The sequence below is a fragment of the Lissotriton vulgaris genome, chromosome 2_1, assembly GCF_964263255.1.
Source record: "Lissotriton vulgaris chromosome 2_1, aLisVul1.2, whole genome shotgun sequence".
NCBI lineage: Eukaryota > Metazoa > Chordata > Amphibia > Caudata > Salamandridae > Lissotriton > Lissotriton vulgaris.
Window position 1 is genome coordinate 1305315450 of NC_141687.1, and position 18812 is coordinate 1305334261.

The 18812-nt window shown below is 47.6% G+C and overlaps 1 protein-coding gene across 1 annotated transcript in view; it reads left to right on the plus strand.

Annotated features, from left to right (window-relative positions):
- Positions 1 to 18812, plus strand: part of SLC15A2 (solute carrier family 15 member 2) — a 483947-nt gene that overhangs the window by 352770 nt on the left and 112365 nt on the right. Inside the window, exons 17-18 of the mRNA XM_086957069.1 lie at positions 6849 to 7010; positions 12318 to 12364. Coding sequence (XP_086813195.1) covers positions 6849 to 7010; positions 12318 to 12364 — 209 coding nt within the window. The remainder of the gene's footprint in view (positions 1 to 6848; positions 7011 to 12317; positions 12365 to 18812) is intronic.

An 18812-nucleotide genomic window follows, 5' to 3' on the forward strand; every position in this document is an offset into this window, starting at 1 on the left:
GTTACTGTGAGTGTTGGTACAAATACTTTACGCATTGCCTCTGGTTAGCCTAGACTGCTCAGGCCAAGCTACCTAGAGGGTGAGCAGGGGTTATCTAAGAGGGTTATCTCCTTGCCCTGACTAGAAGCAAGGGTCCCTATTTGGACAGTGGTACCTACCTCTGCCAACTAGAGACCCCCAGTTCTAACATTGGTGGTCAGGCGGTGGGATTTGAACTTGTATTTGTACTTGACCCACAGTAATTGGTGTACATCACTAGTGAGTGCAGACCACTACGCCACCGCATACTATTGGTTTTTGAGTTTTTTGAATTCTATTTTTGATCGTAACCCTGAAAGAATCCAAGCATCATGTCTCAGAATGATAAACCAGAAAGTGATGTTGCAGAACTGGAGTTTGATATTGAAATGATAAGTGATTACAAAGTAGGTCAACTCAGGCAGTTCTGCAGGGACTTTGAATGCCCCATGAAGCGCCGCTCCAAGAAAGAGGAGCTACAGGCGGCCTTAAGGGCCTGGTGGAGACCAAAAAGGCTGGGGAGACAGATGATGCAGAAGTGGATGAGGATGCACAGAGGGATGGTTTCAGGCCACAGGATCTGCCTGTGTCCAGAGCAGCCTCAAGGGCTGGCAGCAACCATTCAGCTGAAAGTTTTTCCCCAGAGGAGTTGGAGGAAAACCAAAGGGCTAGAGATCATAAATTAGAAATGTTGAGGCTTGAAATGAAGATGAAGCAAATGGAAAAGGAAAGGGCGGCGGAGGAGAGCAAACATACCCGTGCCCTGGAGGAATTGAAATTGTCCTTGGCCCATGAATTACGAATGAGGAAGCTTGAGATGGAGCTCAAGAGGTGTGAGGCCATGAGGGTCTCAGCTGAAGAAGAAACATGGGTAGCTCAAGGGAGGAGCTTTGCTGAGTTGGAGGTGGAGTCCAGCTCAGATGGTGGCAGCATGGTTATGATATCTAGTGCTGAGAGAAAGGTACAAACACCCAGAGATGTGGCGCCTGACTTGAAGGAGGGGGTCAACATACACCAGGGGGTTCAGGTTTATGATGTAGTTCCAGTGGAGTGCAGTGTCCCTGAAGTAGATTGGGGGACTGGCACAGGGGACCATATTCCTAGTGGCGGGAGGGACACTCTACTGACTCTAGATGAGAGGTACACGGAGAGGGGTTCCCCCATGGTAGAAACCTTGGTGTGTGTGTGTGAAGACCAGCCAGAAGAGTGTGGGTTGTGTGACAGAGGCAGTCAGATACTGTCTTGCCAGTCTCAGGAGAGTGGTGTGGGGTACTTGTGTGAGGCACTGGAGGGTGAGGCAAAGGGTAGCTTGGTTAACAACTGTGGGGGGCTGTGTGATTCATTTGATGGAGAGCATATTTTAAGTCCCTGTTTTCCAGAGCTATGCCAACACCCGGTGGAGTGTGAGTTCTCTGACCCCAGAGAGCTTGCGTTGGAGGCAGACCTCTTGGTGAATTCCAGAGAGTCTGAGGAGGCATTGGGGAGTGATCCCAAAAGGAGTGGCTTAGATATCTTCCAGACCTGTGAGGTGGAAGAGGTTCAGTGTAGCCGGTTAGGTCCCAGTGTAGTGGGAGGGGTGTAGGGGCTCATGTCCGGGCTCAGTGGAGAAGGAATGAGTGTGGGACGGTGTGTCTCACGGTGCCCGAAACCCAGTCTCAGGGCCTGGAGGGTTCCTTAAGAGAACACCAGGTTGGGGACCTAGACTGTACTTGTAGGCCATTTGAGGAGGATCTCCCAGTGTCTGTTGAACGGGGAGTGCCTGTAACCAGGCCTCCCTCAGTTCTGGTGTTTGGCAGTGCCGCTCCATTTGGGAGGGTACAGAAGTCCAGACTGAGGGGTGAGAGGGGGAAGGAGTCCCCAGTGGGAGAACCAGTGGGTCAGGGACCAGTCAGAAGGGCTGAGTCTCCCAGGAGTGACCATGGTGACACCACTTCTGTCCTGGGGGATCTTCCTGCACTGTCAGGTGGACAGGGGTCGGAGATCTGCACCAGGCAGACTGTCACAGGACACATGAGTTGTGTGTCACCCTCAAGGGGGTACTATGTGAGTCCCCAGAAGTCCTGGCGTGCCAGGCGAATGCACAACCGCAGGTTTTGGTCCCTGGGTTGGGAGACCAGGTTCAGGATCTGCCTGACCTGGAAGGAAGGACATCTGTAACAAGTGTCCTGACCAATATGGTTCCCAGGGGTACCCCTCCAGTAGGGAGGGTGCAGCGCTCCGGAAGGAGGGAGCACTCGCCTCTGACCCCGGTGCAACCTGAGGGGTTAAACCCTAGGTTGGGAGACCAGTTGCTCCTCCCTCCTGCCTTACCTGGGCAAGGTTCTGGAAACCCACGTGACCAGTACCTTGAGCACTTATGTGGAGACCAACCACTGCCTCTCTTCTAGGCAAGCCGGCTTCCGCCCTCTCCACTCCACCGAGAGAGTAGTGTCCTCAGTGATGGACAGCCTGCGCGAGGGCATTGACACTAACTGTCCACAGGCCCTCATTCTTTTAGATCTGTCCGCCGCTTTTGACACGGTGGACCACTCCATCCTCCTCACCCGTGTCAAGGCGGCGGGCATCGAGGGCCTGGCCCTCGCCTGGCTCGAGTCCTTTCTGAGTGACAGGACTCAGGCGGTCCATCTAGCTGGATTCTCCGCCACCCCTCGTAAGGTTGCATGTGGAGTCCCCCAAGGTTCCTCACTTTCCCCACTTCTTTTTAATTTATACATCTATCCGCTCATTTTTATGTTACAGCAGCTCGAGGTCACGGTGTTTAATTACGCCGATGACCTCCAGCTAATTTTCAACCTTTCCCATTCCTCTTCTTCCTCCCAGAACGTCCAGTCCGTCATGTTATTCATCCAGGACTGGATGAACTGCAACCACCTCAAACTCAATCCAGACAAGACTGAGTTAGTCTTGACTGGAGGTGGTTGCAGCCCCTGGTCCCCTTCTCACTGGCCCTCTTCACTTGGTGCTCCCCCGCTTCCAGTCCCCAAGGTTAAAACCCTTGGTATTTCTCTTCATTCTTCACTTTCTGTTCATTCACAGATTTCTTCGGTTGTCTCGTCCTGTTTCTTTTCCCTAAGAACCATCAGGAAGATTTCTCGTTTCTTCTCTCTGCCTGCATTAAAAATCATAGTGATGGCCATGGTGCTCTCGCGCCTTGACTATGGTAACATCATTTACAATGGCGCTCCAGCATACGCTATTCACCGTTTGCAGCTAGTGCAGAATCAGGCAGCCCGCCTGATCCACGGCCTGCCCAAATTCCATCGGGTCACCCCCCTGATGCAGGCATTGCACTGGCTGCCGGTGAAAGAGCGAGCCTTGTTTAAACTTGGCTGTACCACCTTCCAGGCCAAAATGGGCACCGCTCCGGAGTTTATTTGCTCCGCCATCAAACCTTACACACCCGGCAGAGAGCTTCGATCTACCAACCTGGCCCTGTTAACTACCCCCCGTTTCCGAAAGAAAAAGGCCGGAGGAACGAAATTTGCAGTTCTCGCCCCTGCTTTCTGGAACTCCCTTCCGACGGAACTCCGGATGACATCCTCCTACACAGAGTTCCGCAAGGGCCTCAAAACTTTGCTCTTTGCCCAAGCCTACAAGGTCTGATCCCCCCCCGCTCCTGTTATCCCTCGCAGTCTAAAAGCGCCAAGAAACCGCTTGGTAGTAGAGCGCTATACAAACATTTTTAAATTCAAATTCAAGGGAGGTCCTGAACTGGTAGAAAAATTAAAATTGTGTTCTTGGTTGTCTTGGTGGACGGATACAGGTCCGGGACTGGTGGGTCAGTGCCAGAGTGTCCGACCTGAATTGACAAGCGAGAGAGTGGACAAAGGGTGCCAAGCACCTGGGGCTACTGCCCCCCACCCTCTGATGCCACAGGGGTTTGAGAGCCATGAGAGGCATGAGGCCTGGGTCTCATCCCTGATCATTGTTGGTGGTCACTGTGGCTGGCTGTTGGTCTGTTGGGACACACCTGTGAGGAAATTAAGGTTAGGTGCTGCACAGGTGGTGTCCACAGGTGAGGTGAAGGGTTCCACTTGGATTGGCATGGTGGACCCTGAGAGTATGGATAGAGTGATAAAACTGGGTTTAGGACGGCGTAGAACAAGACTGCCCTGCTGTTTGGGCCAGGTTCCGTGTTCTATCGCCTTAAGCAGGGAATCCCATCGAGGTATCGTTTGGTCTACCCTGGCTTTAGGCTGGAAGGGGGTTGTGTTGGAACTGGCCCTTCTTGCAGGGTCATCCCCAGACTTTTTGCTTCTTCCTCCCTTATTTTTCCTGACCCGTGGCTGTTGGCAACAGGACTCTGCGCACTTTACCACTGCTGATCAGTGCTAAAGTGCATATGCTCTCTATGTAAATTGTTATTCTGATTGGATATACATGTTTGGCATATTTGTATCACCATGAAGTCCCTAGTAAAGTGCACTGGGTGTGCCAGGGCTGGTGATGACAAATGCTACTAGTGGGCCTGCAGCACTGATTGTGCCACCCACAGGAGTAGCTCTGAAAAAAAATTGGGTCTCAGGCCTGCCACTGCAGCGCCTTTGGGTAGTTTAGAACTGCCATGTCCTCCTGGTCAGTGTCCCCACTGGCCAGGCCTAACCCTTCCCTTTTCGTGCTCATCAGTCACCCCTATGGAAGGCCCAAGGTACCCCCCTGGGCAGGGTGCAGTGTATGTGAAAGGTAGAGCATGTACTAGTGCAGGTGACATGCTCTAGTAGTGAATTACAGCCATTTTCGTTTTTCACTATTGTAAGGCTATCTTGCTCCATAGGTTAACATGGGGGATGCTGGCTACAGTGGTTAACAGCATTTCTTCCCATAGGAACAAGATAGGACATAAGTATCTAGTATCCGTGAACTCAGAATTTAATAATACATCTTTTAGGAAAGGTGGTTTTTAAATCCTGTGTTTGAGAACCGCACTTTTAGAAAGTTGCTGTTCTCTTGTCTGACCCTTCTGTGTGCCTGGGCCTGTTTGTGTATTGACTGTCTGGTTTGTGAGTGACAGGGGCTGGGGAATTCCCCCAGAGGCTGGATGAGTCAGCACTAGGCTGAATGAATGCAATTGCAACCTGAGTGGTGGGAGGAGTTAGCACCTGGGCTGAATAGGGCTGTGCCTGCCTGCCACAATGCTGGCTCCACCTCCTGCTGGGCGGCTGAGGACCCTGCCCCTCACTCTGAAAGGAAAGATGCAGCCAGCAAAACAAAGTGCTCAGGATCCACCCAGAACTGGTTCAGACCGGGCTCAGGGCCCACATGCACAGAGAGAACAAAGACTTTAGGGGTATAAGTACAGGACCCCTGACAACAGAAAATTAGATCATCCTGGAATCAAGAAAGAACCTCTGCCAAGGAGAAAGCTGACTCTGAAGAAGGAAGACTGTCCTGCTGTTGCTCTGCTGGACTGACCTGCTGTTGCTTTGCTGCCAAGGAGAGGGGAAGGACTTTGCTGTGAGCCGTGTCTCCTGTCTTGAAGGAATCTCCAAGGGCCTGAGAAGAGCTGGCTCCCTGTTTTTGAAGTCCCAGGAACAAAAGGACTTCACCCCCAGTTTCCCTGAACTCTGCTGAGAGAGTTCTGTCCTTCCTAGAGTGCTTGATCCAGTTGTGGGGCCTCTGGAAGTTGAACCTGAGCTGGGAAGCTTGAAACTAAGCTTGAGAGACTTTTGAATCTGAAAAGTGTTGCATCGCTCGCTTGCGGAGCGCATCCCCAACAGTGCGAGAAGTTTCCCGCCGCTACGAAGGTCGAGATCGGCGCAGCGCCTGATGCCGCTGCCAGAGCCGTCGCATCCTCCGTTTGCGGGACGCACCAGACCGGTGCGGGAGAATCGAACATCGCTGCGAGTGTCGTCGCAGAGCCTGTCGTCGCTGGGTGAGATCGCCGCACCGCTTGCTTGCAGACCGCATCACGTTGCTGCGAGCATCATCGCAGAACCATCGCATTGAGGAGCTGCGAGAGAGAGGATCACCGCTGGACCGCGCATCGTCGCCCCAGAGTTCGTCGCAGCCCCTACGAGATCATCGCATTGTGCCTTTGCGAGAACAGACTTCCTACGGAACCTACGCACCTGAATCCACGCAAGCGGCCTTCCTCCCCATACAGACCGGATTCGTCGCAACACGCCCGCTGCTGCAGCGGGGCTGTCACATCGCCTCCCCAGGGTCTCAGGAGTAACGCATCGCTTGTTTCCACCGCACCAGCTTCCTGCTTGTGGAACTTTGTTGCACCTAAAAGGTACTGTGAGTAAACGTGACGCAACTGTGAACTTTTCACGCATCTGTGGTTTATTTTACCGCAACCTGAAGAACTTTAACGCAACCTGAAGAACTCTTTTGAAACCATATTCTTGAGCTGTGTATGTTGGATTTTTGCCGTTTTGGTCTTGTGTAGTTTAGAATAAATATCTTTATTTTCCTAAACTGTTGTGGAATCAGTTTGTGGTGTTTTCACTGTGTTACTGTGAGTGTTGGTACAAATACTTTACGCATTGCCTCTGGTTAACCTAGACTGCTCAGGCCAAGCTACCTAGAGGGTGAGCAGGGGTTATCTAAGAGGGTTATCTCCTTGCCCTGACTAGAAGCAAGGGTCCCTATTTGGACAGTGGTACCTACCTCTGCCAACTAGAGACCCCCAGTTCTAACACCATTGATGAAACATATTAAACTTTTCTGCAGTACTGTATCACTTTTGAGCTAAAAAGAGATCGAGTAAATACAATTGTGATTTCGATATGTATTCGAATATGGGTTTGAATGCTATCAACTCGCAAAGGTTTAACATGCATCTGCCACTGTAGTTGACAAGCAAACCACATTTGTTTTTTGTGCAGGATCCAGAATATATCAAATGGAAACTGGGAGACAAAGCAGAGAGTGCAGCCTTTTTGTTTACATACAATGGGAAGAATGCAAGTTGTCAAACTCAACTCCATGAACGAAACGCCTACAGTCTAATAATTTACCCAGTGAATGCAGACCTGCATTGCAAACTTGTAAGTTCTTTGGTTGACTTCCTAAGTCAATAATGTGCATGTCACATGTTCTCCATAATCACATGACAACCTAGCTCAGATGACCAAGCCTGCCCTGTCATTGCTGACCTTTATTTTTATCTGCTAAGAGCTTGAGCCTGGTTGAGTATTGCGAATTATGTTTTATCTCAGTTTTATTTTTTCCTTTATAAAGCAAGACTGGTTGTCATGTTGGAATTGTGATTACTTTGCTTGACGTTTGAACACTCACAGGAGTCATAATTAAGAAAGGCTAATTGAAAAACATTATGCAGGTTTACTACTGATTTTCAAGTGAACGTATATTAGAAATGTGTAATTTGCGATGTGCACTAAAATTGTAAAGTCCGCTTTTTACAACTTAATTTTATTTAGTAGATGTTAATGTACCAAAACACATGACAATTCATTCAACTCTATTGATGTAGACCTCTTCTGAGAGCAACATTTTAGGATGAATACAAAATCTATACATTTTTATAAAATTTCACAAACCATAAACATCATTTCTTTTTAAAATATTGATAAAGATTTTAAGAACTTATACAAATTGAACACACAAATTCATTTGGGGGGATTTAAGTAAGACAATCAGGTCATTATTAGTTAGTAGATTATTTCTAGAACTATAGGTTTTAAAAAACACAATGCCTAACTTCTATCAGTTCTTTATTGGGACATACTGTATAGGAGTTTAGTGGTAAAATTCCTAGACAAAGCTTAATGATGCAGCATTGAACGCTATGATCTAGAGTGTATCTCAAGTATTTTTGGTAAGTCATATCCTCTAGGGTGGCCATATAAGGCCTATAGTGTGATAACTGTGAACAGTGCTCCATATCTAGGTCAAAACGTAATCGCAGAGTCATGTTTTTTAAAAATAACTTCAGGTGACCAAGACTGTAAGAGTGTTGTAGTGCATTGAAAGTGCTCTAAGCTGTTGTGAACATTTTATTAACAGTATGATGGCTTATTCTGACCTTAAAAGTTTCTTGCTGTAAGAGGGATCGTAAAGAGCCTTCTTCCCCATGCAATAGATTAAACGTCCATCTAATTATGTTGGCCAAAGCTCTTCAATATGTACTAGCTATGAAAAGCTCTAGATGAAGTGCTTGACCTAGTGTAGCTTGGCTCATTGAGTTACTTTTCGGAGTAATTTCCCTTAATTTGTATTCAGAATATGTCATTTGTTTATGGAAATGTATTCAAATGCATATGACAAGGTAGAGGGAATTTTGGCACAATAGATTTTAGGGAGGAAAAATTTGACAACATCAACTATTTATTTGCTCATTTATTATACTCTAAATATGTATAGAGTAGCCCTGATTCCTTGTTTAAATAACACACAAGAAGAGAGTAGTCAGGCCTGCCAGAGATAGAGTAAAAACAAAGAACTTGTGATGAAAGAGGTGGTGGAAAACGTGAGTAAGAGGGGAGGGTAGACTGCCTCTAATGATTTCATTTAGTGTGGTTAGATGCAGTAAACTACACTAAAGATGCAGGACATCCTCTCAACTGTATAGTACAATGAGGTAAAAAAAACAGAGAAATGGTGAGTAGAGCAGAACCGTATTAGGAACCAAAAGCAGCCCTGGAATTTTTTTTTTAATCCAGCCTGCACCTTCCTCTGTCTTTCTTTATATTCATTCTCTCTCAATCTTTCTCTCTCCTGCTCCGTTTGCTCCTGTTCTAGTGGTACTGGTCCCTTTATCATTAGATTTACTTTCTTAGCAGTATCCCTTCTGACACTCACTTGGTCCTCCGATGGACCTTGTTTTGTGTCGAGGAGAGAGGTTGCACATAGAGGATCTGTTATCAGGCTGTCCAATATGGACCAGGAATTGGATTGCCAATTTACAAGTTAGTACCTAAATTTATATATATAACTCTTAAAGCCAGACTATACAAGTAAAGGATTATCACTGCTAGTCCGAATCTCCTGAAGAAATTCAGTTGGGCCCATATCATACAAACCAATAGTTCAGTTAGGGCAATGCAAAACAATAACCTTAGTATCTGGTATTCGGAGATTTCTCTATATCGATCTTTGTCTGTCATTAGTAAATCAATTGAAAGTGCTTAATCAATTTAAGGAATCAATCATGACAAGACAGAGCCTTCAGTTTAGTTAAGGTTAGATTTTATCAAATAATCAAAAGTCAGGTGCATTATGAATTTGCATTGAAGATTTAAAGAGTACAGGGCAGTTCTGAATAGTTTGAGCTTGCCATGAGATGACAATAAACTCGGGTAAAATCAGCATGAGCCAATGTTAGCATAATGGCAGTGTACCATAGGAAGAGTTCAGAAATGGTGAACACAGCGTATATGCCAGCCAAAAGGGGAAAAGTAAAGTCAGCTAAGTTCCTAAAATGCAGTCTCTGGTAAAAGGTCTGACTCGAATCAGAAAAAAGGACTTCCTTCTCTTTCAGGTCAAACTATAATATAATCCTCCAGTTCTAGTGGTGACACCTCCTCGATCACCTCATTGTGCTAGACCACTCAGTCTATTGGCTAGTTTGTACAGGATGGTTGTCGTGATACATAATGGAGACACACTTTTTAAGAAAGAGTTTCTGCTGGTCACATACGTTGTCGATTCATCCGGTATACGTAAACTACACAAACAATGATCCATTTGCAGTAGGCACAGGAGCGAATTCTAATGAATAGTTCCCATTGCAAATGTTCCCAATGTATAGACTTTCTAACGGTTAGCCCTTGTAAGCCAGTGAGAACTCTTCTAGTAGGACACAGTTTGACTTCACATTACATGTTTATAAAACTTTTTCACTAGTGAAAAACAGTGTAAAGAGAGTAGAAAATGCAGGCCTCGTTTATTTGCTTTTAAAAATGTTCAGAATATAAAGTAATGAAAATACACATTTCATGAAGAAAAACAATGAACTACTATTCTTTCACCGCATAGACACTCAGAATACATTATTAGTCGTATTGTAAATCTCACATGTAACTATAGCATATTACTGCATTTTCAAAGAACCAACGTATAAAATTATTTCAAATCATAAAATATTAATGTTGTTTCAAGTGGGCTACATTAGTACATAAATGAAGATCAAATACTGAAAGTTTAGTCGAATTGTCGTTTGATGTAATTATGCAGCACCACTTTTTATGTTCTCTATTGGTGCACAATTTCACATATGAAATTATGAACATTTAGAATTAACACTTTAGTATCCCACATAAGAAATCTAGATCATGTTAGTTTTCCTTAATTCTTCACACACATTAATATTTCAATGAGTAAGATTGAGAGTTTCATAACATGTGAGTTCTTCCTTTTAGCACTCTAAGGCACATTGAGATAACACATTAAGGCCTGTTCATAAATTTTAAAACTATTATTATTACGTGAATATATTTCCATCTATTCTACATTTATATGCATGATTTCATGATGCAGTAACTAAGTTCTCGCATGTCTATTTTCAAAGTTTCTTCAACATTTAATTGGTGCACATTCAGGGCCTCATTACGATGTCGGATGGAAAGGCTCCGAACGGCATTCGGATTTTCCTAACCTGTGTCGAAACCCATGTTTCCGACAGACTCAGAAACATTTCCTACTGACAGATTACAATGGAATGTAACCATTCGGTCTTTCTGACTAAGTTCTGCTCGCATTCGGAGGCTTCGAGTCGGTCAGAGCCTAATCGAACAGGTCTGTGGACCGCGTTTCTGACCGACGTATTTTGATGTCAGATTTGGACGGCCTTTCTGAATTAGTGTGTCCGACACGAAACAGCTGTTGTAAACTGACTTTGGGGGCTCGTAGCAGGCCCCCTTCACCCATCAGCCTCCGGTTGAGGCCCATGAGGGTACCCATGGGACCCCTCTTTCCAACATGCACAGTGTAGCAGGCACAATGGGGTGCCTGCGACAGGGTGCAAGTTTTTCCGCAACCATCCCATTTTTTAATGAGAGCCTGTGTTGTCGGTGGGAGCACAGGCTCCCATTGAAGTCAATGGGAGTCCAACCAAACGTAGTAATGAGCCGGTTGGACTCGCCGGACCAGAGCCGGTCAGAACCGATTCCGACAAGGAGTAGGTCAGAATGCTTTCTGACCGACATCGGAATGAGTCAATCCGTCATAGATTACTCAATATGTCTCATAATTAGTTTAGGTATGCATCAAAGGACGATTGCTGCTGCCATAAACCTTGGAAAGAGCCAAGGGTGAGGAGAGGGCAGATCAAAAGTATGACGTGATCCTAATTGGTTCACGATTATTATAAAGCCCAGTCTCCTCCTGGAGACTTGAGATTGAAATACTTGGATAGGTCATCGAGGAGTATTAGGATGAGGTGAAAATACTACCCAGAGTGCACAAGAGCTCATGTATTGACAAAACCAGAGTTGTTATACATGAGGAACCACACCAGGGAGATTAGTTGTAGGAGCACGAAGAATGGCTCATCTAACAGGAACTAGATGAAGAGAGCTGAGACAGGTCAGATGTATGAAACGTGCAGGGTAAAAATGAGAAGGGAAGGATAGAACTAACAAGAAGGCGCTGGTCTCTGAAGAGACATGGTGATAAGGAGACTTGTGACATGGAGGTTCAGATTGATCATGTGACAAGCTCTGAATGAGAGAGAGGTAAAGAGTTTCCGATGGACACGAATAGAAGTAGAGCCAAAACTATAACTATCTATGAATGGGATGGGAGACAGAGAACATGTGCTCAACAAAGACAATGTGAGAAAAAGAGGATAGTCAGAGAGCCTTATATAAGTAGATAGACAAAGTGAGGCTAAGATGATCAGATTATCTGTGATTAAATCAGGGCATGTAGTACAATGCTACATTGGTATTGAAGTACTTGTTTAGCTTAGTACTCCGTGACTGACTGAAAATGATAGTTGAGTCCCCAAACGTATGAAGAACCAAGTATCAGACAGTATAATGTCATCGCTATGTTATGTTTCCAAGCATTTGTGTAGTATTGCAGATTGCCCACAGCCTGCACAAAGATTCATAGAGAACTATTTTGTGTGTAGTATCTCACAAGTTTTTCTGTATTTTGTTTGCCATATCTTAGTGCAGTTGCCTGGTTTTCTTAAACATCTCTCTTTGCATTGAGAATTTTGTCTGAGACACATTCTAACTTTACGCTGGTGCTGGTGATGCCGAGGCTTTGTAACTGTCAGTGAACAGAGACAGTTGTCATAATGATGGTTTTGCTAAAGATATTCAAACATATCATGACAGTTTAAATCACACAAAAATGAACATGACAATATTGTTTTACTCTCTTAGATTGAAGATTCAAAAAAGAAGCCAGCGAATGGAATGGCTGAAGTCAGGTTGGAATATCTTTTCTGCATGGTTCGATCACCTGTTATGGAATTGATCATTAAACATTGTTTACCACAGACCATTCTTTTGATGAACTTAAACTCTTGGATAAATTGAAGTTTAGGTTAATTTGTAATTCACTATAGCAATGGGATTTATACATAATGCTGTTGCACTATTAACAAATGTGACCTCTTGGTAGTCAGTGCTATATTATTATTATTATGGTAGCCTCAAGCTCATAGGTATGGAGAATCACAATATTTATTTACCTTTAAATTGATTTGTTAAACATGATAGCCAGCAAGGTGATTCATACTGATATCTTCGTACTAATTTTCAAAGAGGTTGAAATGGCAGCTTTCTTTTATACTCAGTAATCATACATATTCTAGGTGGTTAAACATAGGCTGACTAATCAATTCTTCCATCAAATCTTTGCTGATAGATAACTGAATCCAGGGAAGAGGGCCGGTTAGGAACGTGGAGAAATACCCACAACTCCACATGGGTTACACCTATGATTGCGCGATGCATTTAGATAACATCTGTTCTAATATAAGATATCCAGTAGAAAATCAAACCTTAAAATTTGACAAGTACCTGTTTGTCTATATCTGTAATAGCAGGGTCAAAGAGAACCATTGCCAGAGTAAGGATTGGTGTAACTACACATTACTTACTTCTTGCAATCAGTTCACAATGCACCCTATTACTATGTATTCATTGGCACATTGTGGAAACCATTACTTAAGTTTCACTCAAAGTTAACTAAATCTGATCATGTTTGGATAGGGTTCAAGACCTGGTTTCCAAAGGGGCTGTAGTGAGGGTGCCTGTGGATCAACAGGGTAGAGGGGTGAACTAGATCCTGTTTCTGATTCGAAACCCAATGGAGACTACCTTGCTGTTCTGGATTTGTAGACAGTGAAATTTTGCATCCCTCACCGGTCCTTCAAGATGGTGTCTCTACAGTTGACTCTGTCCTTCCTGTCAGTGGGGGATTTTCTCACTTCTCTTTATCTCAGGGAAGCCTAGTTCCATGTACTGGTTCATGAGGCTGCGGTTTTGTGTGGGCCTCGATTATTATCAGTTTCAGGTATTGCCATTTGGTCTCTCTGCTTCTCCTAGGGTGTTTACTTAAGTATTGGCATATTTGGTTGGGTTGTTGCATGCTCAATGGATCCATGTATTTCCTTACTTGGATGACCAGTTGATATCTTTCTCTTCTTTCAAAGGCTCAGTCTCATACTCAGGATGTCTGCCACTTCATGCAGGCGTTCGGGTTGATACTGAACTTGGAGAAGTCCCATTTGGCCCCACTCAAGAACTGCTGTTCATGTGGGGAGTCTTCAACACAAGAGTGGGGAAGTTATTCCTGTCAGAGCCTCGCAGGCTGACTCTGGTGCAGTAACTGAGGAAGGTTTTGGGTTCCCCATCGTCTATGGCTTGACAGTGGTTGAGGGTGCAGGGATTGATGTCTGCAACGATCAATCAATCAATCAATCAAAGCATTTATATAGCGCACTACTCACCCGGAGGGTCTCAAGGCGCTAGGGGGGGGGGGGTCCACTACTGCTCGAATAGCCAGGTATTGAGCTGCTTCCTGAAGGCAAGGTGGTCCTGGGTCAGGCGGAGGTGGGTCGGGAGGGAGTTCCAAGTCTTGGCGGCCAGGTAGGAGAAGGACCTTCCTCCTGTGGTGGCTCTTCGGATGCGGGGGACGGCGGCGAGGGCGTGGCCGGTCGATCGAAGCTGGCGTGTGGGAGCGTAGAAGTTGAGGCGGCTGTTGAGGTATCCTGGGCCTTGGTTGTGTAGGGCTTTGTGTGCGTGGGTGAGGAGACGGAAGGTGATTCTCTTGTTGACCGGGAGCCAGTGCAGATCTCTCAGGTGTCCGGAGATGTGTCTGCGACGGGGGATGTCCAGGATGAGTCGTGCTGAGGCGTTCTGAATCCGCTGGAGTCTCTTCTGGAGTTTGGCGGTGGTTCCGGCGTAGAGGGAGTTGCTGTAGTCCAGACGGCTGGTGACGAGGGCCTGGGTGACCGTCTTTCTGGTCTCGGTGGGGATCCACCGGAAGATCTTACGTAGCATGCGCAGGATGTTGAAGCACGACGAGGAGACGGCGTTGACTTGTCTGGTCATGGAGAGGGAGGAGTCCAGGATGAAGCCCAGGTTGCGTGCGTGGTCTGTTGGTTTGGGTGCGCTGCCCAGGGCGGGGGGCCACCAGGAGTCGTCCCAGGCGGAGGGTGAAGATCCCAGAATGAGGACTTCCGTCTTGTCCGAGTTCAGTTTCAAGCGGCTGTTCATCATCAACTTGGCTACGTCTGTCATCCCTTCGTGTAGGTTGGCTCTGGCGGTGGCGGGGTCGTTGGTGAGGGAGAGGATCAGCTGGGTGTCGTCGGCGTAGGAGATGATGTTGAGGTTGTGTTGACGTGCGATGGCTGCGAGGGGGCTCATGTAGACGTTGAAGAGGGTTGGGCTGAGTGAGGAGCCCTGAGGAACGCCGCAGATGACTTCGGTGGCTTCTGATCTGAACGGGGGGAGGCGGACTCTCTGTGTCCTTCCGGCGAGGAACGAGATGATTCATTCCAGTGCCTTCTCCTGGATTCCGACGTTGCTGAGGCGCTGTACTAGGGTACGGTGGCAGACAGTGTCGAAAGCCGCGGAGAGGTCTAGGAGGTTGAGGGCCGCTGTTTCTCCGTTGTCGAGCAGGGCTCGGATGTCATCCGTGGCTGCGATCAGGGCGGTCTCGGTGCTGTGGTTGGCCCGGAAGCCAGAATGTGAGAGGTCGAGGGATCCGTTCGTTTCGAGGAAGGCGGCCAGCTGCTTGTTGACGGTCTTCTCGATGACTTTTGCAGGAAACGGGAGCAGCGAGATGGGGCGGTAGTTCTTGAGGTCGGTGGGGTCGGCTGATGGTTTCTTTAGTAGAGCGCTGAGTTTGGCGTGCTTCCAGCTCTCCGGGAAGGTAGCGGTGTCGAAAGAGGTGTTGATGATGTCCCGCAGGTGGGGTGCGATGACAGCTTCGGCCTTGTTGAAGACGTGGTGAGGGCAGGGGTCGGTCGGAGATCCAGAGTGGATGGAGTTCATCGTGCGGATGGTGTCTTCGGTGCTGATCGGGGTCCAGGCGTGGAGGGTGGTGGTGGGGGGCGGTGGTTCAGTCGTGGCGTGCGTCGGTTGATTGCTGAAGCTGTTGTGTATGTCTGCGATCTTGTTGTGGAAGTAGGAGTCGATGGAGTTGCAGAGGTCTTGCGAAGGGGTGATGTTGTTGTTTCCGGCGTTGGGGTTGGAGAGCTCTTTAACGATGTTGAAGAGTTCCTTGCTGTTGTGTGCGTTGTTGTCCAGTCGTTCCTTGAATGCAGTTTTCTTGGTGGCGTGGATCAGTTGGTGGTGTTTTCGGGTGGCAAGCTTGAGGGCAGTCATGTTGTTCGGTGTTGGGTGTCTGCGCCAGGCTTTCTCGAGTGCTCGGCAGTTCTTCTTGGAGCTCTTGAGTTCGTCGGTGAACCATGGGGCTTTCTTGCTGCCGGGTCTGCTAGACGGGGTCTTCAGAGGGGCGAGGTCGTCTGCGCAGTTGCTGATCCACTTCGCGAGGTTGGTGGCCGCCTGGCTTGGGTTGCGCTGGTGGGAGGGTTCATGCTCAGGGAAGTCGCGAGCTGGTCGGCTGTGATCTTGTTCCAGCTTCTGCGTGCAACCTGTTGCTGGTGGTGGTGGATCGTGGTCCTTCTGAAGCTGAAGTGGATGCAGCTGTGGTCCGTCCAGTGGAGTCCGGTGGCGTGGCTGAAGGTGATGTCCTTGCTGGATGAGAACACGGGGTCGAGTGTGTGTCCGGCGTAGTGGGTGGGGGTGGTCACCAGCTGCTTGAGACCGAGGTTGGTGAGGTTGTCCAGCAGGGTGGTGGTGTTGCGGTCGTTGTTGTTCTCCAGGTGGAAGTTGAGGTCCCCGAGGAGGATGTAGTCAGCGGAGAGGAGGGCGTGCGGGCTGATGACGTCGGCGATGTCTTCGCTGAATTGTGTGCATGGTCCCGGGGGTCTGTAGATGAGGGTGCCTCTGAGGGTGGTCTTGGGGTTGATGTGGATCTGGAAGTGCAGGTGTTCGGCGGGTGCGAGGGTGTCGTCGGTGTTGGTCGTGATGCGGATGGTGTTCCTGTGGATGATGGCGATGCCTCCCTGTCTAGTTGACGCGGTCCCTCCGGATGATCTTGTAGCCGTCCGGGATTGCGATGGCGATGTCGGGCGCTGAGGAGGCGTTCATCCAGGTTTCCGTGAGGAAGGCGACGTCTGGGGCTGTGATGTCGAGCAGGTTCCAGAACTCGACAGCGTGTCTGTGGATGGAGCGGGTGTTGAGCAGGATGCACTTGAGGTGGTTGCTGCTGTTGCTCGGCTTGGTCGGAGCTGGTGTAGTGCAGGTCCGGATGCAGGTGAACTTGCAGGAGTGGCAGCAGAAGGGTCCGTGGGTGCGTCTCGGGGTGGCTCGATAGCAGCCCGGGATATGAGCGGCGCTGAGTGCGTAGAGTTCGGTGGCGTCGTAGGTCCGGCGGGTGGGCTGGTGTCTGCGGGGGCCAGGGGTCCGGGCACTGGGCGCAATCCAGGCGCGGATGGGCGCAGACGGGCTTACCTTTGGCGCAACTTCGGGGTGCTTAGGGCGCGCCCACTGCACGTCAACGCTGCGCGTGCACACGGTCGCCATTTATGGCGAAGTGCAGGGAGGGAGGAGCAGCTGGGAGGCGGGAGCGGGGAGGGTATAGAAGGAAAGGGGGTGTGTCCACACTCCCGGCGGCGGGAAGCGGGGAGCGGGTCGGGTGGGCGCAGGGGGCACTGCAGGGGAAACTGCACAGGGGGGACAGCAACACATTAAAAGGAACAAACATAGGAATCAAAAAACAATTACAATACAATACAATTACACTCTAAACAGAACAGCAAAGAAATGCGGGAGTACGAGCGACGGAGTAATGAATATTACCAGTAAGTAACTGTCCATTAGTGTGCACATTTCTGTAGCTCTCACTCTATTACATTTACTAATCAATTGTCATGAATATGCTGTGCCAGTCTTCCCCCATATATAATAATAACTTGTCTTTTGAATCACTTCATGTCACAGTTTATGCAGTGTTTAAGCAATGTAAATAACAGTTGTTATTATTACCGTCATTTATGGTACCCAGTGAGAATAGATGCCAACGGCATTGTCCATCACTGTACATACCATTATAAACATTGCAAAGCATTAGCAAAAAGAAATGATCTGTGACACGTCACACCCTTTTTTAAAAGAATGAAAACAGCACTAAAAATCTGTCTTTACTCAGTAAGTGAGGTTATCTGGCAGGCATAGAAGCGGGCATGGCTTTCTCAGAAAGGCATGTGATGAGCACCTAACATGTGGTCCCTACAGGCCTGATTCAGTAAGGCAAATTTACACCTTTGTGTAAATGTACTATTTTGTTGGCATTCACGACTGCAAGTTTAATTTGACAAATAGCAAGTTTATGACTGCGAAGACTCCTCAGGCGAGGCGGAGAACTCTGCACAAAAACAGGCCTATCTTTTTATGTGCCGAGTCTCCTGCACTAGAGCGAGTCCCCTCAGTCGTAAAATTAGTATCAGTAATTAAACTCGTAGTTTGTAAATACCAAAAAAATAGTAAACTTATACAAAAGTGTAAGTTTACCTTTGTGAATTAGGCCCTTAAAGATAGTGTCCTGGGCCTTTGCCCACTTTGCATATTTTTTTAAAAAGTCGCTGCCGACAGTCATCAACACATGTGCAAGGAAAAGAAACTGGAGTTGTTGGATGGAATGGACACTTGAGGAGACACAAGAGAATTTGACTGCAGATGTGTATGTATTGGGACGAAAACAAATGTGTAAGGAGGAAATTATGGTCACATTACAGTGAGATATTACTGTGCCTCAAGATAGATGAGAGGTACCACCAGCCACTGAGAAGATATTGCTGATGTCACTAAACGGCTCCTCAGAAGCAGTGAGAACATTAAAATGACCGATGCACATGAGAGGTAGGCGACAAAATGAATGCAATGCAGGTGCGTATAGAGAATAAAATATTACCAAAAGCTTAAAATAAATTATAGAGTAAGTTGTGTGGCTGGAGCAGTCAAGATGGCGGTTCTATCTTGGGTCAGATCTCTACCAGGCAATCCTGTGACCTCAAATGCAATTGGCAGACGCAAAAGGACTGTACAGTCGTGTTAAGATTAACCCTGGGCGGAGTTGGCGGAGTGGGGCTTCGCGGAGCTACGCGAAGTGGGCGAGAAACTACGCCCACCTCCGCACTCCGCGTAGCCCCACTCCGCAAACACCACTGGCCGCCAGCCCCGCCACCCGCCTCCCTCCGGCCCTCCCTAAATACTTTAAATTAAAGGAATCAATTAATTTAAAACGCACTTACCTTGCCCGCCGCGTCCCCGGGGCTCGCTATCTTCCGTCTTCCGTCTTCT